At 43.9% G+C, this 18107-nt stretch overlaps 1 protein-coding gene across 5 annotated transcripts in view; it reads right to left on the bottom strand.

Annotated features, from left to right (window-relative positions):
• TXNDC11 (thioredoxin domain containing 11) overlaps positions 1-18107 on the bottom strand; it is a 64144-nt gene that overhangs the window by 10817 nt on the left and 35220 nt on the right. For 4 of the 5 annotated variants that reach the window (XM_050774237.1, XM_050774238.1, XM_050774239.1 and 1 more), the window contains 3 exons: positions 10100-10212; positions 7772-7972; positions 1052-1844 (listed from right to left, as the gene is read on the bottom strand). In XM_050774237.1, the coding sequence (XP_050630194.1) occupies positions 1052-1844; positions 7772-7972; positions 10100-10212 (1107 nt within the window). Of the gene's footprint in view, positions 1-1051; positions 1845-7771; positions 7973-10099; positions 10213-13310; positions 13392-18107 lie in introns of all 5 variants that reach the window. The other variant, XM_050774241.1, reaches the window with a different exon arrangement.

The raw sequence follows: 18107 nt of genomic DNA, 5'->3' as shown, positions 1-18107 counted from the left end.
GAAGAACTCTTGGATTTATAATATACAATTGATATAGAAAAATCAGTACTTACATAAAGCCTTTTCACAAATGTGTCTAATGTAAGAAACAAGCTTCACCAGGATTTGAAAGAGCATGGCTAAAAGGACTCATATGTAGAAGCTCTGAGTCTACTGTTGATTTCATACTTTGTAAAACTTGAAATGAAAGGTTTCCTTCCCTACCAAATTCCTCCTTTCTCCATTCGGCATACACTGACCCTCCCTCAGGTTTCCAATGAGGCTGAACTAACGTGGCTTTTGAATTCTCACTTCATTGTGTGTAGTCAGGGGCGTCAGCAAAGCCCTGGGGAACAGGCCAGTGTGGGTCAGCTCAGTGTTGCTGCCAAGCCCCGGGGGCAAGCCCTGGATGCTTTCTCATCATGGAGTCTTACTCCGCAAAAAGTGGGGTTTGCTGGTTTGCAACTGACACTTATTTATTTGCACTTTACACTTGTTACCATCTAGGTACCCCAGGTCCCAACAATATTACTCAGTACATTATGAAACAGCAGCAGAACAAATTAGGTCTGGTGGCCTTGATCCTTAGACATTTAAGCCTGTGAGACAAAAAGGGAGGCAAGACGGCTCTACTTCCTTCTTCACTGCTTCTCTTTAAGCTCCTTTAGAACGAAGCTGCTGTCAAGGCTCCCTTTCATCAGCCCCTAGGACATCCTACCGGAATGGCTCTCCACCTCCCTGCCGGTTCTACTCCCCAAGTCCCCACTGCCTGCAGCTGGTTCTACCTTAGACATGTGACAGAAATCGCCAATTTAGAAAGTGGGACTCTTACCCCCACCATGGGCTAAATGACAAACTTATCCAAAATTTAGAGTGAGGAAGTTTCTGCTCCACTTAACAGACAAAATTACCTTCTTTGAAAATTACAACTGATGGTGGTCTAAAGACTTAAAATGAGCTACGAAGCTGACATTACCCCACAACTAAATGTAATGAGAGCCATCAATAAAATGTACCAATATGAAGTCAAGCAAAATGTACAATGCTTGGGGAAATAAACTGCCTACAGTACCTAGGGTGAGCTTCATCAGCGCTTGCTTTGGATCCAAGATGTAGTGAGACTCTTCTTTCACGTCAACAATTGCCGCAAATTCTTTCACCTGAGTGGAGCTCGGAGCACCCAGTCTCTCTGCGTATAACCAAAACAAATTGGAATCCAAAAGGTAGATGTTGAGAGTCTTGTTGGTTCTGCAGCTCAGGCCTGTGAAGTTTGTGCTAGTCATGTCCACTCCTGGAAAGAGATACCTGTTCTCCTCAATGTGAGGAATGGAGCTTGGGGCATCGACCTCACATTTCTTCTCAAGGGAAGAAAATGCAACGGTAGGGGCTTCAAAGACACCTTGTTCAGAATCGATGAAGCCTGCCACACCCCTGCTTATGGTCCTGCAACATGCAGTGTAGTAGCTGAAGGGGCTATAGGAAGTTAAAAAATTGCTGCATTCTATGCTGTCTGATGCCACGTGATAAAAGGTCTGCTCCTTGAGGTAGAAAGAATCCAGAGCTGCTGCCATTTCAAAAAAGCTGCACTGTGGCATGCTGACCGAGCTCGGCTTCACGCCCCCGGTAGTCTGGTTGACACAGAGTTCACAGACGTTGTGGGTCCTGGAGAAGGAGTGCCACTGGGGCAGCACCACAGTGTTGCAGCAGGGGGATGCTGTGATCAGCGGCGGGTCTGGCAGCTGTGTCGGGGCTTCCAGGGCCAGGGACTCCAGCACTGGAGCGTCCACCCGCCGCAGGTGCTGAAGGAGACGCTCCACCACCTGGTCCCCATGACAGTTGTTGTACTCCAAGGCCACTTCGGTGATCTGAAATACAGGGCAGAGTTGGTGAGGGGCCTGGGGATGACTGAGGGACTAGCAACCCCTTAGCCACGTTTCACTTTCTGCAATTTCAGTTATCCATGGTCACCTCTGGTTCAAAAATATTAAATGGAAAATTCCAGAAATAAACAAGTCATAAGTTTTAAACTACACGTCGCTCTGAGTAGTGTGATGAAATGTTTGTCATTACAAAAATTGCGAGCCATCCCTTTGTCTAGTGTGTCAGTGCTGTGGATGCTACTAGCCTGTTACTTAGTAGCCAACTCAGTCATCAGATCAACTGTCTCAGTATCACAGTGCTTGTCTTCAAGTAACCCTTTATTTATTACAAAGGTCCCAAAGTGCAAGGGTAGTGATGCTGGCAATTCAGATATGCCAAAGAGAAGCCAAAAATGCTTCCTTTAAGTGAAATGGCAAAAGTCTCAGTAAGAAAAAAAAAAACAAACGGTAAGGTTGCTAAGATCTTCGGTAAGAACGAATCTTCTACCCATGAAATTGTGAAGAAAAATGAAATTTGTGTGTAGTATATACAGGGTTCAGTATCATCTGTGGTTTCAGGCATTCATTGGGGGTCTTGGAACATATCACCAAGAATCCACAGGGGTGTAGATGAGAGTGCAGGGGGAGATGGTTACTGTATTTTTAAAAATACAACCCCAGGCATGGCACTCCTGGGCCAAATTATATGCTGCCCATGAGATAAAACCTCCATACAATCTGGCCCGTTTGGCTTTCCAGTCTCACCCTACCCTCTTCAGAACAGACCAGGCCCTCCCGCAATGCCATGCTGTTACAGAGGCCTGGCTGGGGACACCGCCTCCTCCATCTGTTCCTAAGGCCCAGCACCAGGGCAGCTGCTTCAGGGAAGCTAGCCCTACTCTCACTCCAGGAAGAGCTAGTTTCTGCACCTCCAATGTCCCTGAGGCCCCTTCTATAGTCTCACAAGCTTCTGCTGAGACAGACCTCTTCCCCACAAGCTTATGGAATGTCACGGGCAGAAGCCACATTGGATTTATCCTGCCATCCCCGGGGCCCAGTACAGGGCCAGGCACATAACAAATGCTCAGTAAACCCTTGATGAATGAGTGGCAGCTCAGGGTAATGCACACAATCCCCTTTCTTGGTAAGATTTGCCACTTTACCATCAGGCCAGTATTGGCAATTTGGATTTACATTTTATTCTAAGGTTCTTCCATTTCCAAAAAGAATATTTCATTACCCACCTCACATTCTGGTTTCCTGAGAAAGACAAGTAAGTTACAATCCAAAGGCATTTACTCTCTAAAACAGAAGAGTGTGTCAATTTGAATCAAATCTCACCACAGTTAGTTACGGGGTGCTGTCACTCAGGATTTTGTTTCACTGTGTGTGTGTAAAACAATTTAATGAGTGTAATTTCCAATTAAAAAAAACAAGTTTTATAAAAATAAAAATGTTTTATAACATGTAATATTTGTAGTTAATTCAAAACATACATATTTGTACAGAAGAATAAATTGTTCCAATAGATCTTGGCATAAAAAAAGTCACTTTATAACCCACCAGAAAACTACTGGGTAAAGAAAAGAAGTCACTTTAGATGATAGGCCAGTGCTTGAAATTTTATTTCCCCTGCACAAAAACATCTCAGTGGTTTTTGGATGAGGCTCTGACAGTATGCAGCACTAACAAAGTCAAGCCTATATAATCCATGAAGAGCCCAGATGCCCTCTGGCCCCATCCTGGTACTGCTTTATATTCAAAGACGCAGTAATAGACAACTACTCCCACCCACTCCCCCCAAAACCTCTATAAGACTTCAAGATTTACTGTAATCTTTTACAGAAGTCCAAGTAGGAGATCATTAATTATATTGTAGAGAAGAAAATTCCTTGAAAAGTCTTTCTCCATTTCTTTTATCTTCAGTATCTCATAAACAAAGCAGCCACATAAAGAATATTTTTAATTGAAGAAAGTATTCGGTCTACAGCAATGCTTTTTTTTTCTTTTTTTGAGATGGAGTTTCACTCTTGTCACCCAAGCCGGAGTGCAATGGCATGATCTCAGCTCACTGCAACTTCCGCCTTCTGGGTTCAAGCAATTCTCCTGCCTTAGCCTCCCAAGTAGCTGGGATTACAGGCATGCATCGCCACGCCCAGCTAATTCTTTCTATTTTTATTTCGCCTGGCTAATTTTTTTGTACTTTTAGGAGAGACGGGATTTCACCATGTTGGCCAGGCTGGTCTTGAACTCCTCATCTCAGGTGATCCACCTGCCTCGGCCTCCCAGGGCTTGTAATCCTGCCGGAATTATAAGCGTGAGCCACCACACCCGACCAGTAATGCTTTTTTTGAGACGGAGTTTTGCTCTTGTTGCACAGGCTACAGGGCAGTGGCACGATCTTGACTCACTGCGACCTCTGCCTCCCAGATTCAAGCGAGTCTCCTGCCTCAGCCTCCCAAGTAGCTGAGACTACAGGCGCACACCACCATGTCCGGCTAATTTTTGTATTTTCAGTAGAGACGAGGGTTCACTATGCTGGCCAGGCTGGTCTTGAACTCCTGGTATCAGGTGATGTGATCTGCCCGCCTCAGCCTTCCAAAGTGCTGGGATTACAGGCATGAGCCACCGTGCCTGGCCAGCAATGCTCCTAAAGAGTTAGGCGTTATCATTTTTCTCCTATGAAGGGGTATTTATGTTTCTATCCTTTTTACATAACAGGCAGTTTTGAAAACACAACTCAAGTTATGTCACATTATGTGTATCACTTGATATCATTTAATTTCATGTGAATAATTAAGGAAATCTTGGCAAATAACTTTAACTGTTCGCAGAGTAGATGGTTCCTTCTATTTTCTTTAATCAGGGAAATCTGTGAGTCTGAACATGCTAACCGCGCCTTCGCTTACAAGATTCAGACGATGTGAATGCCTCAAATAAATGCTTTTAAAATAGAAAACAAGTCACAAAGACTCTTTGCTGGCTGAGGTAAGCATTTCCTTTGATTAACGAGTTGTGTAATACACACTGCAATGTCTTATAACTTCTCTAGAACTCTCTAGAGACACCGGGGTGTCAGTGGCCTTACATCGGTGTCAGGATCTGTGCTTTTGCGTGTGTGTGTACACACAGGCATGTGTCTGGGTATGCATGCAGGTGTGCATGTGTGCAGAAGCAGCTACCCAGTATGGGCTTGGTACGGCCACCATATGGTCACTCCTGACTGGCATCCTACACGCACCACAGCACAATTATCTAGAATGTTGGTGCTTGGTATGCCCGCAACTTTATTCCACTCACTCTAAGATGACCTCTCTCTTCTCAACAATGGAAGCATCCTCAACTTTCTGCCCAATATAAGGCCTAAGGTACTAATGGAAAAATAAAGCCACCTAACTCTTTCACGGTCAACAAGCTAATGAATTTACAGCTCATCTTGCGTAAGTACAGCGTTCATCCTTCCCACCTTACCTGAATGCCCAAAGGCTTCTTCACCTCTAGTCACTGTGTCACAATTTCCCGGATCATAGACCCTACTTTCCATCCTCCACCTCTACCACCCAAGCTCAGGTTCTTACTGCTTCGCAGTTTTCTGGAACCCTGCTGCCAGAAAAACTTGTATGGGCCGAGGGCAGTGGCTGATGCCTGTAATCCCAACACTTTAGGAGGCCAAGGAAGGCCGATCGCTTGAGCCCAGGGCTTTTGAAACCTGCCTGGGTAACATGGCAAAACTCCATCTCTACAAAAAAATACAAAAATTAGCCAGGCGTAGAGGCGTGCACCTGTAGTCCCAGCTACTTGGGAGGCTGAGGTGGGAGGATCACTTGAGCTCAGGAGGCAGTGAGCTGAGATCGTGCCACTGTACTCCAACCTGGGCAACAAAGGCAGACCCTAACTCAAAAAAAAAAAAAAAAAAAAAGAGAAGACAAAGACTTGGATGACTATGATTAATCTTGAAATCCTCAGAGAATTCTGCAAGGCCCTCTCCTCCAAAGGCTTTTTCAAGATCTCTCCCCAGTTAGCCCTTCCTGCAGACCACAAACTCCAGCCTCCTTCCTAACACCCAAACCTGTGGCAACTCCCATCCCTCATGCCTCTGCTCAGGGTCCTCCTTCCCATAAGTTTTTCTCAACCCATGAAGATCGTGGCTGCTCCTACAAGACTGTCTAGAATACTTCACCCATCCAAAGCCTCTGCTAACCCCTCCCCTGTCCAGGACCCCGCTTTCTGAGATGGCACCCTCCCTCCTTCGGTTCCTCCTGACCCTGGGCCTGATCGTCCTCTACTGTGAATTATAGGCAGGCTTTCACTCCCTATACTGGACAAGCCTCTAAGACCACAGGACGAGATGGTGTTGCATCCATCCTTTCTCCCCTGGAGCTTCCCATCGCAGTGCTCAGTAAACATTTGCCAAACTGACCTGAAACAAAAAGGGAAATGTGCTGGACAGGCACTTTGCTTGTCTAGTAGTTCATAATACGGTGAGATGCCGCCTGGTGTTCGGTTATCTCACCCACATGCTGAGGTTAAAGGGAATGCACTTACCACACAGAGACAATGGGAGCCCCAAAGAAAGGAGTCACAGGCAAAACCATGATAAAAAGGAGGCCTGTTGGTAGGTAGAGGATTTGCGGACTGCTGGAGGGGACACTCATTCAGAAACAACAGGCGAGAAAGAAAGAGTCTTCCCACCAGGTGCCTAAATCCAGCCACAACCCTCTGGGTAGACAACCCCGCCAGGACCACTACACACCCAAACCAGACAGGAGAGAACTCTCCAAATCCACAACCACAGCCACACCACCTTGATTGAAAACCTTCCTTTCCTACAATGAGCTTTAAGGCTATTAATATTAGATACAGTAAAGGCCTAGTCATTTGAAATGGTGTCTCAGTTCACAAAAGATCCATGTAGTGAAAATTTTCTAAAGAAATAGTTTTATTACTTTGAGTCCTCCCTAATTAGAAGGGAAGAAACAAAGCTATTTCATTTCTTTCTTCTTTCTTCCTCTAAGCCAAAGAGCAGCATTCATTCAGAATACTCCCCGGGGGAATCCTAACTTGAACAAAAAGACTCCAGCACAGCAAAGGGAGGGATCCAGCTGGGCGAGAAGTCCTGCCTCCCTGTCCCTCCAGGCAGGGGGCCAGGCCAGCACTGAGGGCCTCAGGGACAGGCAGCATCTGCTTAGCTGGCCAGTGGTACGCTGGCTGTCTGAAATTGGTTTTGGCCAATTAAGGGATCCTTGAGGGAGAGAAAAAATAAAACCCTCAGTAAATGCCATTTTGCCACCCCAGGCTGGCTCTGCATACTATGCCTGCTGTCTCTAAGTGCCTCCAAATGCTCCGTGTAGAAAATAAACTCACACCCAGAGAGGGCGCACCAGATGAAGCCGAAGACAGGCAGGAAGAGCAGGCTCCAATGGCGCTGCCTCTGAAAACCACTCTGGCTTCTGCACAACAAGGAAGGTTCAGAGAAACAAGGTGTCCCAACATCACTGCTGCTGCTTGCTCTCCTCTGCTGTCCTGAGGATGGCCAGGGCTGGCAGTCTGGCCAAACCCCAAGACAATGGCACCTCCTAGGCCTCACTAAGCTCGGCCTGTGTTCCTACCACTCCCTGTTTCACCTCCCAAACAGGAGGCTCAACAGCAGTCACATCAGAAGAGGGCATTTGGTACTTCTCTAGAGGGGCACGGTATGGCTTCCCTGCCTCTTCTCACTCACTCCAGACACTAACAGCTGTCAATAAACATGGCCACAGAGGCTGCGGCAATCCCTGTCCTAGACACGGGCTCTCTCCTGCCCATATGGAGGGGCAAAGAGCAATGCTCAGAGCCATAGCTGCCAGAGTAAACGACTGAGTGCGGGATGAGAGGGGCCAGGTAGATGAGGCTTCCCGACTCCTCATGAGGTGCTTTTCCATCACAGCTCTTACCTCGTCTATTAAAGGATGACTTTCGGCCAGGGGATTAAAAGGTATGAACAGAAACAGCGCTGGTCCTTTCTTCAGCTCGTTATTCAGCAAGAGACTCTTGCCTCCGTGTGGCTGCAGCCACCGAAAGAGCGTCTCCTGGTTTTCTAAGGCCCACTTACAGATGTTCTCAGCTGTGTAGTTCAGGACCTCCCTAGGGAAGACCTGTGAAGGACAAAGGCACAGAGGAAAAAGGAGAGCTCAGTGAGGTAGGGCAAGCTCAAGGCACATCAGTGCTGTCCCAACCCCACCACTGCAGGTGAGAAAACCCAGGCTCGGAGTGGGGCCTGGCCCCGCTGTGCAGCCAACACCTGCTTCTCCAGAGACAGCATTTCCTCACGAGTGGTTGAAAAAACAAAAGTGGTTGCAGGAGGTGACTTCCATATTGTGTGATTCATCTTTCTGTCTTGAGACAGACCCACCTATCAACAAATAATTCTCCCTGCCAGCTGGTGGCGGTAACAACCTATATCACCCTGTCCAAGGACAGGTATTAAACGTCACTGGGTATTTATAAAAGGACCAAGACATATTTAAGGGAACAGAAATTATGGAGTCAAGGATCACTTCGATTTTGACCTTGGTCCTTCAAATGCTGCCCCCCAAGGGCAGAATGGAGCCTCTGTGCGGCACAGGCTGTCTGTGCTGTTCACTTGTATCCTCTGGGACTAGACCAACACCAGGCACACAGCAGGAACTCAACACATGTCTTCATCAATCAAAAATGACCTAAACTTGCACAAGGCCACGGATCATATTTTATGTGCACAAATAAACGAAAGAGACACTTAGATTTTTTGCTTTGTTTTGCTATAAACAACCAATGTATGTGAACATAAAATTAGTTTTGAAAATCTAACAATATAAATCACTGGCTTCAAACAGAACTACCAAAGGGGTGCTTCAGAGGGTTTTACAAAATGAGATATTTAAAACTCCTCAAAACGAAGATTTAAATTGACTCATAACGAAGATAACCACTGCTTGTGTTTTTAAAAATAATGGTATCCCAGTATTCTTGCATTTGATAAAAGGAATTCTACTGCTACACAAACCAACCAACCTTAAACACTACCAAATCGAAGCAGTAAACCTGATATATTTTTCCATCTCATAGTCCTCCCTTTTTTTCCCCATCTACTTTTAATTTCTTTCTCAGTGCCCTTTACTATAAATAAATATATGGAGGCTGTGTAACATGCTAAAAATGAAGGATGTAGGAAAATGACAGATAGCAAAAGCAGATGATGTCAAAGCAGCTTAGGCAGAGGCACAAGGAGCGTAGGTGGGCAGCAGAGAAACAACTACAGCAGTGATTGTCAAGGTGGAACAGTGGGAGTTTGAAAAACCATACTCAAACTACACTCAAACACTTCTATTTGGAAAACACAAAAATACATTTGACTTTTGGAATATAAACTGCAAGAAGTAAAGCACAACATCTGGGCTACGAAGATATGCAGAAGCCAGGGCGACTGGCAAGCAAGGGGGCACCCCCGGAGTGGGCCCAACAGTCCCTCCGAAGGCAAAAGACTCAGACATTGTGCCAAGGGGGGCAGAGGTTTTAAAGGCTGGGTACGCTGGGTGCAGGGAAATTGATCTGTATATGACATGTAAGTTACTGACAATGATGCGAGAGAGACAGACTACTTCAGGAAAGTCAGCTCAGTGATGTGACTGAGGAAGCAGCAATAGAGTAGAAGCACAGGACTGAGCAGGACACAGGTCAATGCTCAGAAGCAGCTGAGTTCAGGCTGCTCCACAGAAAGCAAATGAAATTGGGGAACAAAGGCGACAATGGAAAACTGAGGCTCTCTGGGATGAGAAGCCATCAACTTCTCACTGTGACTTGACAAGAACTTCAAAAACCCATTACATCAGCTAAGGAGAAAAGCACGTCACATTACTACTCATCATAAAAGAAACAGATAAACAGAGAACATCACTTAGTGGAAGCCTAGCTTCTGAAAACACAGGCTCAGAGTAACAATTCTCCAAGAGAGTAACTCTGTAATTTTATCCAGGAAGAAAAACTTTCAAGTCTGTACCAAAATCTAAGAATACAAATAAAGAATTTCTGCACATTAATTTCAAGAGCCCTCTAATGCATGGGTTCTTAATCTGGGGCCTGGGCTCTAGGGTGGGGCTGGAAGAACTCTCCATTCATATATAAAATCATGTGCGCTTTTCTAGAGAGTGTCCATAGATTTTATCCAATTCTCAAAGGAGTCCGTGACCTAAACAAGGTTAAGAACCACTGCGCTAATATAAACGTGATTTCAAAATACTTACAAGTGATGTGTTGAAATGTCTATGTAAATACACACTTCCAGAGTGTACTAAGGATACCAGTTTCGCAAGATGTTTATTTGTGATAACCCCAAATCGTACTGTTCCTAGGTAATCTGAAACAGAAAATTTTCCTTTATTAAAGAAAAGGCCTGTGCCTTAAAACAACCACAAAACCCAACAATCAAGTCTTGAAGCACAAACCCCAGGAGCAAAGCTCCTTCTGGTAACCTAGCCTAGAGAGGGAAGGAAGAGGAGTTGAGGAACCTCTCCCCCTGAAACCGACCTCAGCCTCTCAGATGTCAAGCCTGCTCCTGAGAGGATGTCTCTAACGCCTCTGACAATCACTTGTGTTGAGGAGTCCCCTGTGTCCACCTATGATGGTCTGACTTGTCCCCCTTGATCACAGGCTGAGGCACACTATGTTCTCTGTCTGGACACTTCTTGTGGCTGGTTCCTTCTTATTACTCATCTCAGCTCCTACTTTCTCTGAGAAGCCTTTCCTGACCACCCCACCTAACACCTAATATACAGGGGACAGAGTTTACAAAGGGAAACTGGGCTCCCGACCCATTCAGGTACTCTCTTTACCGTTACCCTATTTTTGATAGCACTGATTAACATTTGCATAATCTCACTCATTTATTTAGATTTCCTTTGGTCCAATGTCCTCTTTTTTTTTTTTGAGATGGAGCCTCGCTCTGTGGCCCAGGTTGGAGTGCAGTGGTGCGATCTCGGCTCACTGCAACCACTGTCTCGTGGGCTCAAGCAATTCTCCTGCCTCAGCCTCCCGAGTAGCTGCAATTACAGGCATGCACCACCATACTCAGCTAATTTTTGTATTTTTAGTAGAGACGGGGTTTCACCATGTTGGCCAGGCTGGTCTCGAACTCCTGACCGCAAGTGATCTGCCCACCTCTACCTCCCAAAGTGCCAGAATTACAGGTGTGAGCCACCACGCTCGGCCCAATTTCCTCTTCTGACGGTAATTTCTGTGAAATTAGAGACTTTGTTTCATGCTAGTATCCCAGGACCTACAGAAGTGCCGGGATGTATAGTTAAGAGATCAAAAAATATTTATTAAATGAACAAATCTAGCATATATAAAGTCTTATACACATCAACAAGAAAAGAAAAATTGTTAAAATGGGCAAACCACAGAAAAGGAAATGTGTATACATGGCTAATAATTACTGGAAATAAACTCAACATCACTATCCCGAAAGAAAGCAAATTAAAACAAAAGACTATTTTTGACCCTCAAATTGCCCAGAATTTAAGACATAGGAAACATCAGGTATTGAACAGTAGAGAAATGAGTATTTGATGTGATGCTGGTGGAAAATGGCAAAACAGCACAGCCACTCAGGAGAGCAGCTGCTGTACTGACTAGAAGAAGAATGGACACAGCTGGGATTTCCACTGCTGAGCATCCACATGTGTGTTGGAGCCACACGCAAGGACATTCACCAAGAAACACTCTGCAAATGTTAAAAACAATGAGGCAGGACTATACAGCAGAAACAGAAGCTGAAAAAGTTACAGTAGAACTTTGATGTTAACCAAAAAAAAAAAAAAAGAAAGAAAAAAGAACTCACACTTATAAATTAGTTTTATATATATATATATATATATTTCCCCTCCTACGGGCACATATGTTTAGAAATGTACAAAGAATCTAAAAGGATAATAAAACTGGTCTGATGCTGGAGAACAAACATCAACAGGGACCTTATCCTTATGTGTGAAGCTTTCTTTTTTTTTCATGGAGTATAATATTTGTGTGATTATAAAGTATTTAGTGTTAAAGGAGGGTGAATAAGATACTGCAGAAAAAGGTACATTCTTTCCTATCCCCTATTGCTTTATTAGCACATGCTAAATAAAACATCAGTTAAACTTTAGGCCAGGTGCAGTGGCTCATGCCCTTAATCCCAGCACTTTGGGAGGCCGAGGTGGGTGGACTGCCTGAGCTCAGAAGTTTAAGACCAGCCTGGCCAACACGGTGAAACCCTGTCTCTACTAAAAATATAAAAATTAGCTGGGTGTGTTGTGGTGGGCACCTGTAATCCCAGCTACTTGGGAGGCTGAGGCATGAGAATCATGTGAACCCAGGAGGCAGAGGTTGCTGTGAGCTAAGATCCCAAGATCGTGCCACTGCACTCCAGCCTGGGCGACAGAGTGAGACTCTGTCTCCAAAATAAATAAATAAGTAAACTTTAAAAAAAAATCAGTTAAACTTCAAATGTTACCAAATTATATACAGGTAGCTAAGATATAAAAATATTGAGGTGCTAACCCCATAAAGTTTCTAGTTTTATCCCACGACCCCCACCTTTCAGTGGTGTGGTTCTCTCTCCCTCAGGTAAGGAGTGGCTGACAAGGATGAGGTGGGAGTGAGTATGTCCCTACTGCCAGAGTCAATAATTTTTCATACAAACCTGATGAGTTTAAAATGGCACAAAACAAAAGAAATACAGGACAAATAAGCCAGAAATTAAACAGACTGATTACTTATGGGGTGGCTGGGGAAAAGGGGAATGGGAACGGGAAAGCAGGGCTGAGGAGGCCTGGCACTGAGTAGGTCTTTTTGTATCTGACTCCTAGGGCCACAGTGATGTATCACACACCGTTCACACACTCCAAAATTAAACTATTAGTTAAAACCAAGCAAGATGTGGCAAACCCAAAGTGGAATACAGCATGTACAAATAACCCTAACTATTGCAAACAGGTAAGACTATGGTGAATGGGATAGGAAGAAAGAACTAACCTAAGTAACTGGAAAACAGTATCTTGACTGGATGCTGTAAAACTAAAGGCAAAAAGAATTGTACATAAATGCTGTAAATCTGGTAGTAAATGTGTTTCTTAAGGAGGTATAAGTTAGCAATTCTGAAACTACGAACTTATTTACTTCTTTGTAGTAAATACATTATAGATAATTATAGCCAGGACTCTCACTGTCGCAGTAAGAAGTTATATATTAATAAGAGAAGGCTAAAATAAACTCTGTAATGTTAAATTGAAATCAGAGAGAATGAATATAAACTTATGGTTTTTGATACATACACACACACACACACACACACAGGGAGAGAGAGGATGGATAAAGAAATACAGATATATGCATATGTGTGGATATAATACACTTCCTAGTTCTATCTACTGAGAAGACCTAGAAGTAATGACATCCTGATACCAAAGAGCATACCTAGCATGTAGATCTTGGTTTCTAAATGCCATTCTCCAGTAAAAGAAACCAGGGCCCTTGGAGAAGAGGTTGATTCCAGAGCTGGGGCGAAGAAAGTACAAGATAAGCCTGAAATACCTTGTATCAGAAGTAAAGAAGTGGGCCGGGCATGGTGGCTCACACCTGTAATCCCAGCACTTTGAGAGGCCAAGGCGGGCGAATCACCTGAGGTCACGAGCTCGAGACCAGCCTGGCCAACATAGTGAAACCCCATCTCTACTAAAAATACAAAAATTACCCTGGCATGGTGGCACACGCCTGTAATTCCAGCTATCTGCGAGGCTGAGGCAGCAGAACCGCTTGAACCCAGAAGGTGCAGGTTGCAGTGAGCCGAGATTTCGCCATTGCACTCCAGCCTGGGCGACAAGAGTGAAACTCCGTCTCAAAAAAATAAATAAATGAAGTTAAGAAGTGCTCATAAAAGGATGGGGGTTTGTCCAAAGGACCCAGGAGCCAAGCGGAAGCCCTCCTAGTAGCCAAAGCTGGAACAATTTGAGCAACAAAATAAACAATGACAGTACACAGAATAAGATAAATACCCATGACTCCATAATAATATTAATGAGAACAGTCAGCTCTTCTTTATGGGAGAATTCCACTAATAATGAAAAATGAATGAAGGAAACAGAAAATAACCATTTGAACACCAGAGTAATTGCTGCAGGCAAGATCCACCGATGGCGGCTAAAATTCCTGAGCAAAAGTTTGAGGATATATTTACATAGTAACAAATGATCTTCCCCCAAGGTATTTATTTACTAATTACAAAGGAAGAGATAGTAACTTTTCAGTGGAGAAACACAGCAGACACTACTTTAACCAAATGATCACAGTTAATGTGACCAGTAGGAGACACACTGACATCCTATGAACCTCCTGATAAGAAGTGCTGAGAAGGACCTATTTCTATGGTATTGTTGTCAAAAGACATGACCTATTCCAATAACAAGAAAACAGACAAAATTGAGTGATTTTCTACAAAATGCCTGAGAAGTATCTTCAGAAGTGTCAAGGTTATAAAGGACAAGGAAAGACAGAGGATTTGTCATAGGCTGAAGGAAACAGAAAAAACCAACTCGTTGCGATATGGGATCCCAGACTGGATCCTGAAACAAAAACAGGCACTAGTGGAAACACTCAGACCATTCAAATGAGGTCTGCAATTTAGTGAATAGGACTGTACCAATGTTAATTTCTTTTTCTTTTCTTTTTCTTTCTTTCTTTTTTTTTTTTTTTTTTTTTTTTTTTTTTTTTTTTTGAGAGACAGATTCTTGCTCTGTCACCCAGGCTGGAGTGCAGTGGTGCATCTCGGCTCACTGCAACCTTAAGTGATTCTCCTGCCTCAGCCTCCCGAGTAGCTGGGATTACAGCCATGCACCCCCACGTCTGGCTAATTTTTCTGTATTTTTAGTAGATAAGGGTTTCACCATGTTGGCCAGGATGGTCTCGAACTCCTGACCTCAAGCGGTCCACCTGGCCTCAGCCTCCTAAAGTGCTGGGATTACAGGTGTGAGCCACCACGCCCAACACTAATATTAATTTCTTATTTTGTACAAAACCACCTAACAATTGGTTATGTAAGATGTTAACAATGGGGGAAACTGGCTAAAGGCAGGTAATTATGGAACTCCCTGTTCTATTTTTGCATCTTTTCTCTAAGTATAGAATTAGTTAAAGATTTTTAAGAACTTTGTTTAAAGGGCATGGCATATAAGTCCAGATCCCAAAGCTGTCAGAAGAAACAGACCAAAGAGAGGATGTGAATTAGCAGGACCAAAACACCACTCTCTCAGAGGCAAGTGATCTTGGCGGACAGTCACAGTTAAAAGAAGAGAAGGAAAAGCAGCCAGTAAGGAAATTCATTTGATAGCCTGCCAAAGTCACCATCACAATTTATTAGAGCAGAGGAACAAGAAGTGACAGCCTGACCCCAAAGTTAAAAGGGGCCATTCAAAAACCTGTTTAAATGCATTAATAAGAATGGACAGTCTGCCCACACAGAACAAATTCTAACATGCTCAAATATATTACAATTTCAAAACTGCATTTTTCACACATAGAGAAATTTACAAAAATCACACTTCTATTTAAGTTCTAGCATATGGTGGAAAACTTGCTGGAAGAAGCAGCTTAAATTTGCAGTCTCACGTGAACAAAGAATACTTAGATTAGCAGAGGAAGTTTATAGCGTAAAGATGACACAAAAAAACAGCATGTCACATTTCCTTATCCAGAGTGTTCTCTGATAAGCAGAGCTCCAGGGCTTTCTACCACAGAGGTCTTAATCATTTATAAAATGAATTCTTTTGTGTTTTCAATATTTTAATTAAGAACCTGGAATCTGTTGGACAATTAAAAATAAACTAAGACTCATACTCTCCCCTCCTCTACCCAAAAAGCTCTAACAACTGCAGTATCCCATTCGATTAAAAAAAAAAAAATTCTCCATTAGCCTGGTAATTGGCCAGTTCAAGATCTGTGTTAACCACACAGTGACAACTGGTGTCAATGATCACTGCAAGATGTAATGAGATCTTGAAGAAACATCTGGGTAAAAGAATTAGTTACTAAGCAGTTTCCACAGCTGCTCAAGCAGGTGGCTAAGAAGGTCAAGGTGACCATAGCATGTCTCTTGGCACCACTAACTTCTCAGGGAGGGAGGGTGCTCCTTTGCTGCTTGCTACAGAGGGTACTGAGCCCTGGGCCCCGTGATCATCGGCTACAAGGCCGTGCACACAGGCACCATCTAGACCCATCACAGCACATCTCCCATGGGCATGGGCTGGGGAACCAGCACTATTATGTTGATGCTAATACTGTTTGCTGTGTTTTGAGTAGAAACGGTCTTGTGCTTTGATCCATCAAATCTTGAGTACTTTTGGCAGGCAGGCAGGTTTACTCCTGGTCATCTCTTGTGAGTGGGATTCTTCTCTGCCCCTAACAGAACGCTCCCCTCTTACTTCCCACACCCTCCCCAGGTATAGCGTTGGCTGCCCTTCTTGTGCCTCCCATGCATCGCTGTCACCATTCACCTCATGGCAGCTACCAAGGTTGCCCTGAAAGACCTGAAACTCCATCTGGTTTCCACTCACATTCATCTGGCTCACTCTCCTCTAGTTTGGATAGCTTTTTGGTTTTGGACAATGTTTTAATACACAACTACAGCTGACCCTTGAACAACATGGGTTTGAACCGCATGGGTCCACTTACATGCAGATTTTTTTTTAATCAAACACAGATCCAAAATACAGTATTTGCAGAACTTAAAACCCACCTATATGGAGAGCCACTTTTCATACATGCAGGTTCTGAAGGGCCAACTGTGGGACTCGAGTATGCAAATTCTGGTATATTTGGGGATCTTAGAACTAATCCCCAATCTATAACAAGGGACAACTGTGTTTTAGTTTAGTATCATATGACTTAAATTTAATTTTAAATATTAAAATGTCAGTTTAGGGCTGGACATGGTAGCTCACGCCTGTAATCCCAGCACTTTGGGAGGCCGAGGTGGGTGGATCAACTGAGGTCAGGAGTTCGAGACCAGCCTAGCCAACCTGGTGAAATCCCACCTCTACTCAAAATTAGCCAGGCTTAGTGGCAGGGGCCTGTAGTCCTAGCTATTCAGGAGGCTGAGGCAGGAGAATCACTTTAATGTGGGAGGTGGAAAAAAAAAATTCATCATTTTTATACTGATTATATGTTGAAATAATTTGGATACACTGGGTTAAATATTAATTTCACCTTTTCTTTGATTTGCCCCCCCCGACCTTTTTTTTTTTTTTTTTTTTTTTTTTTTAAGGACAGTGTCATTTTGTCACCTAGCCTGGAGTAAAGTGGCCTGATCTTGGCTCACTGCAACCCCTGCCTCCCAGGTTCAAGCGATTCTCCTGCCTCAGCCTCCTGAGTAGCTGAGATTGCAGGTGTGCGCCACCATGCCCAGCTAATTTCTGTATCGTTAGTAGAGACAGAGTTTCACCATGTTGGCCAGGCTGGTCTCGAACTCCTGACCTCAAGTGATCTGCCTACCTCAGCCTCCCAAAGTGCTGGGATTACAGACCTGAGCCACTGCACCCAGACTCACCTATTTCTTTTTAATTTTTAGTGAAGCTACTAGAAAATTTTAAATTAGGCTGGGAATGGTAGATCACATCTATAATCTCAACAGTTTTGAGAGGTTGAGGCAGGAGGATCACTTGAGGCCAGAAGTCCAAGACCAGCCTGGGCAAGAGAGTGAGACCCTAGCTCTAAAAAAATTTTTAAAAATTAGCTGAGCGTGATGATGTAAGCCTATAGTCCTAGCTACTCAGGAGGCTGATGCAGGAGGACTGCTTGAGCCCAGGAGGTCGAGGCTGCAGTGAGTTATAATTGCACCACTGCACTCCAGCCTGGACAACAATGTGAGACCCTGTCTCAAAAAACAAAATTAAAAAAAGAAAATTTTAAATTAGCTATATGGTTCATATTGTATTTCCACTGGATTATGCCAGAGTGGTAATGATGAAAAAGCAAGATTCATGTATCTCAGGAAGAAAATTAGGCTGAGATGATAAATCCAGCAGCCAGCAAGTCTTAGTAATTGGCACTTACCTGGTAAGATCACATGAGACAATGTTTCTTGAATTTTTTTCATGAAAATCCCTCCAACAGCAAATAATAATTATCTTTAAGAACGTGTCCCCTTTTCTTCAAAAAGGAAAAAGTGGGGCTCTAGACCTATGACTCTAGCCCGAGCTTCTGAAGTTAATTCTCTCTCAG

This window comes from Macaca thibetana, chromosome 20 (genome assembly GCF_024542745.1).
Source record: "Macaca thibetana thibetana isolate TM-01 chromosome 20, ASM2454274v1, whole genome shotgun sequence".
Taxonomy (NCBI): Eukaryota; Metazoa; Chordata; class Mammalia; order Primates; family Cercopithecidae; genus Macaca; species Macaca thibetana.
The sequence above is the reverse complement of the archived record's forward strand: the minus strand, read 5'-3'. Positions and strand labels throughout refer to the sequence as shown.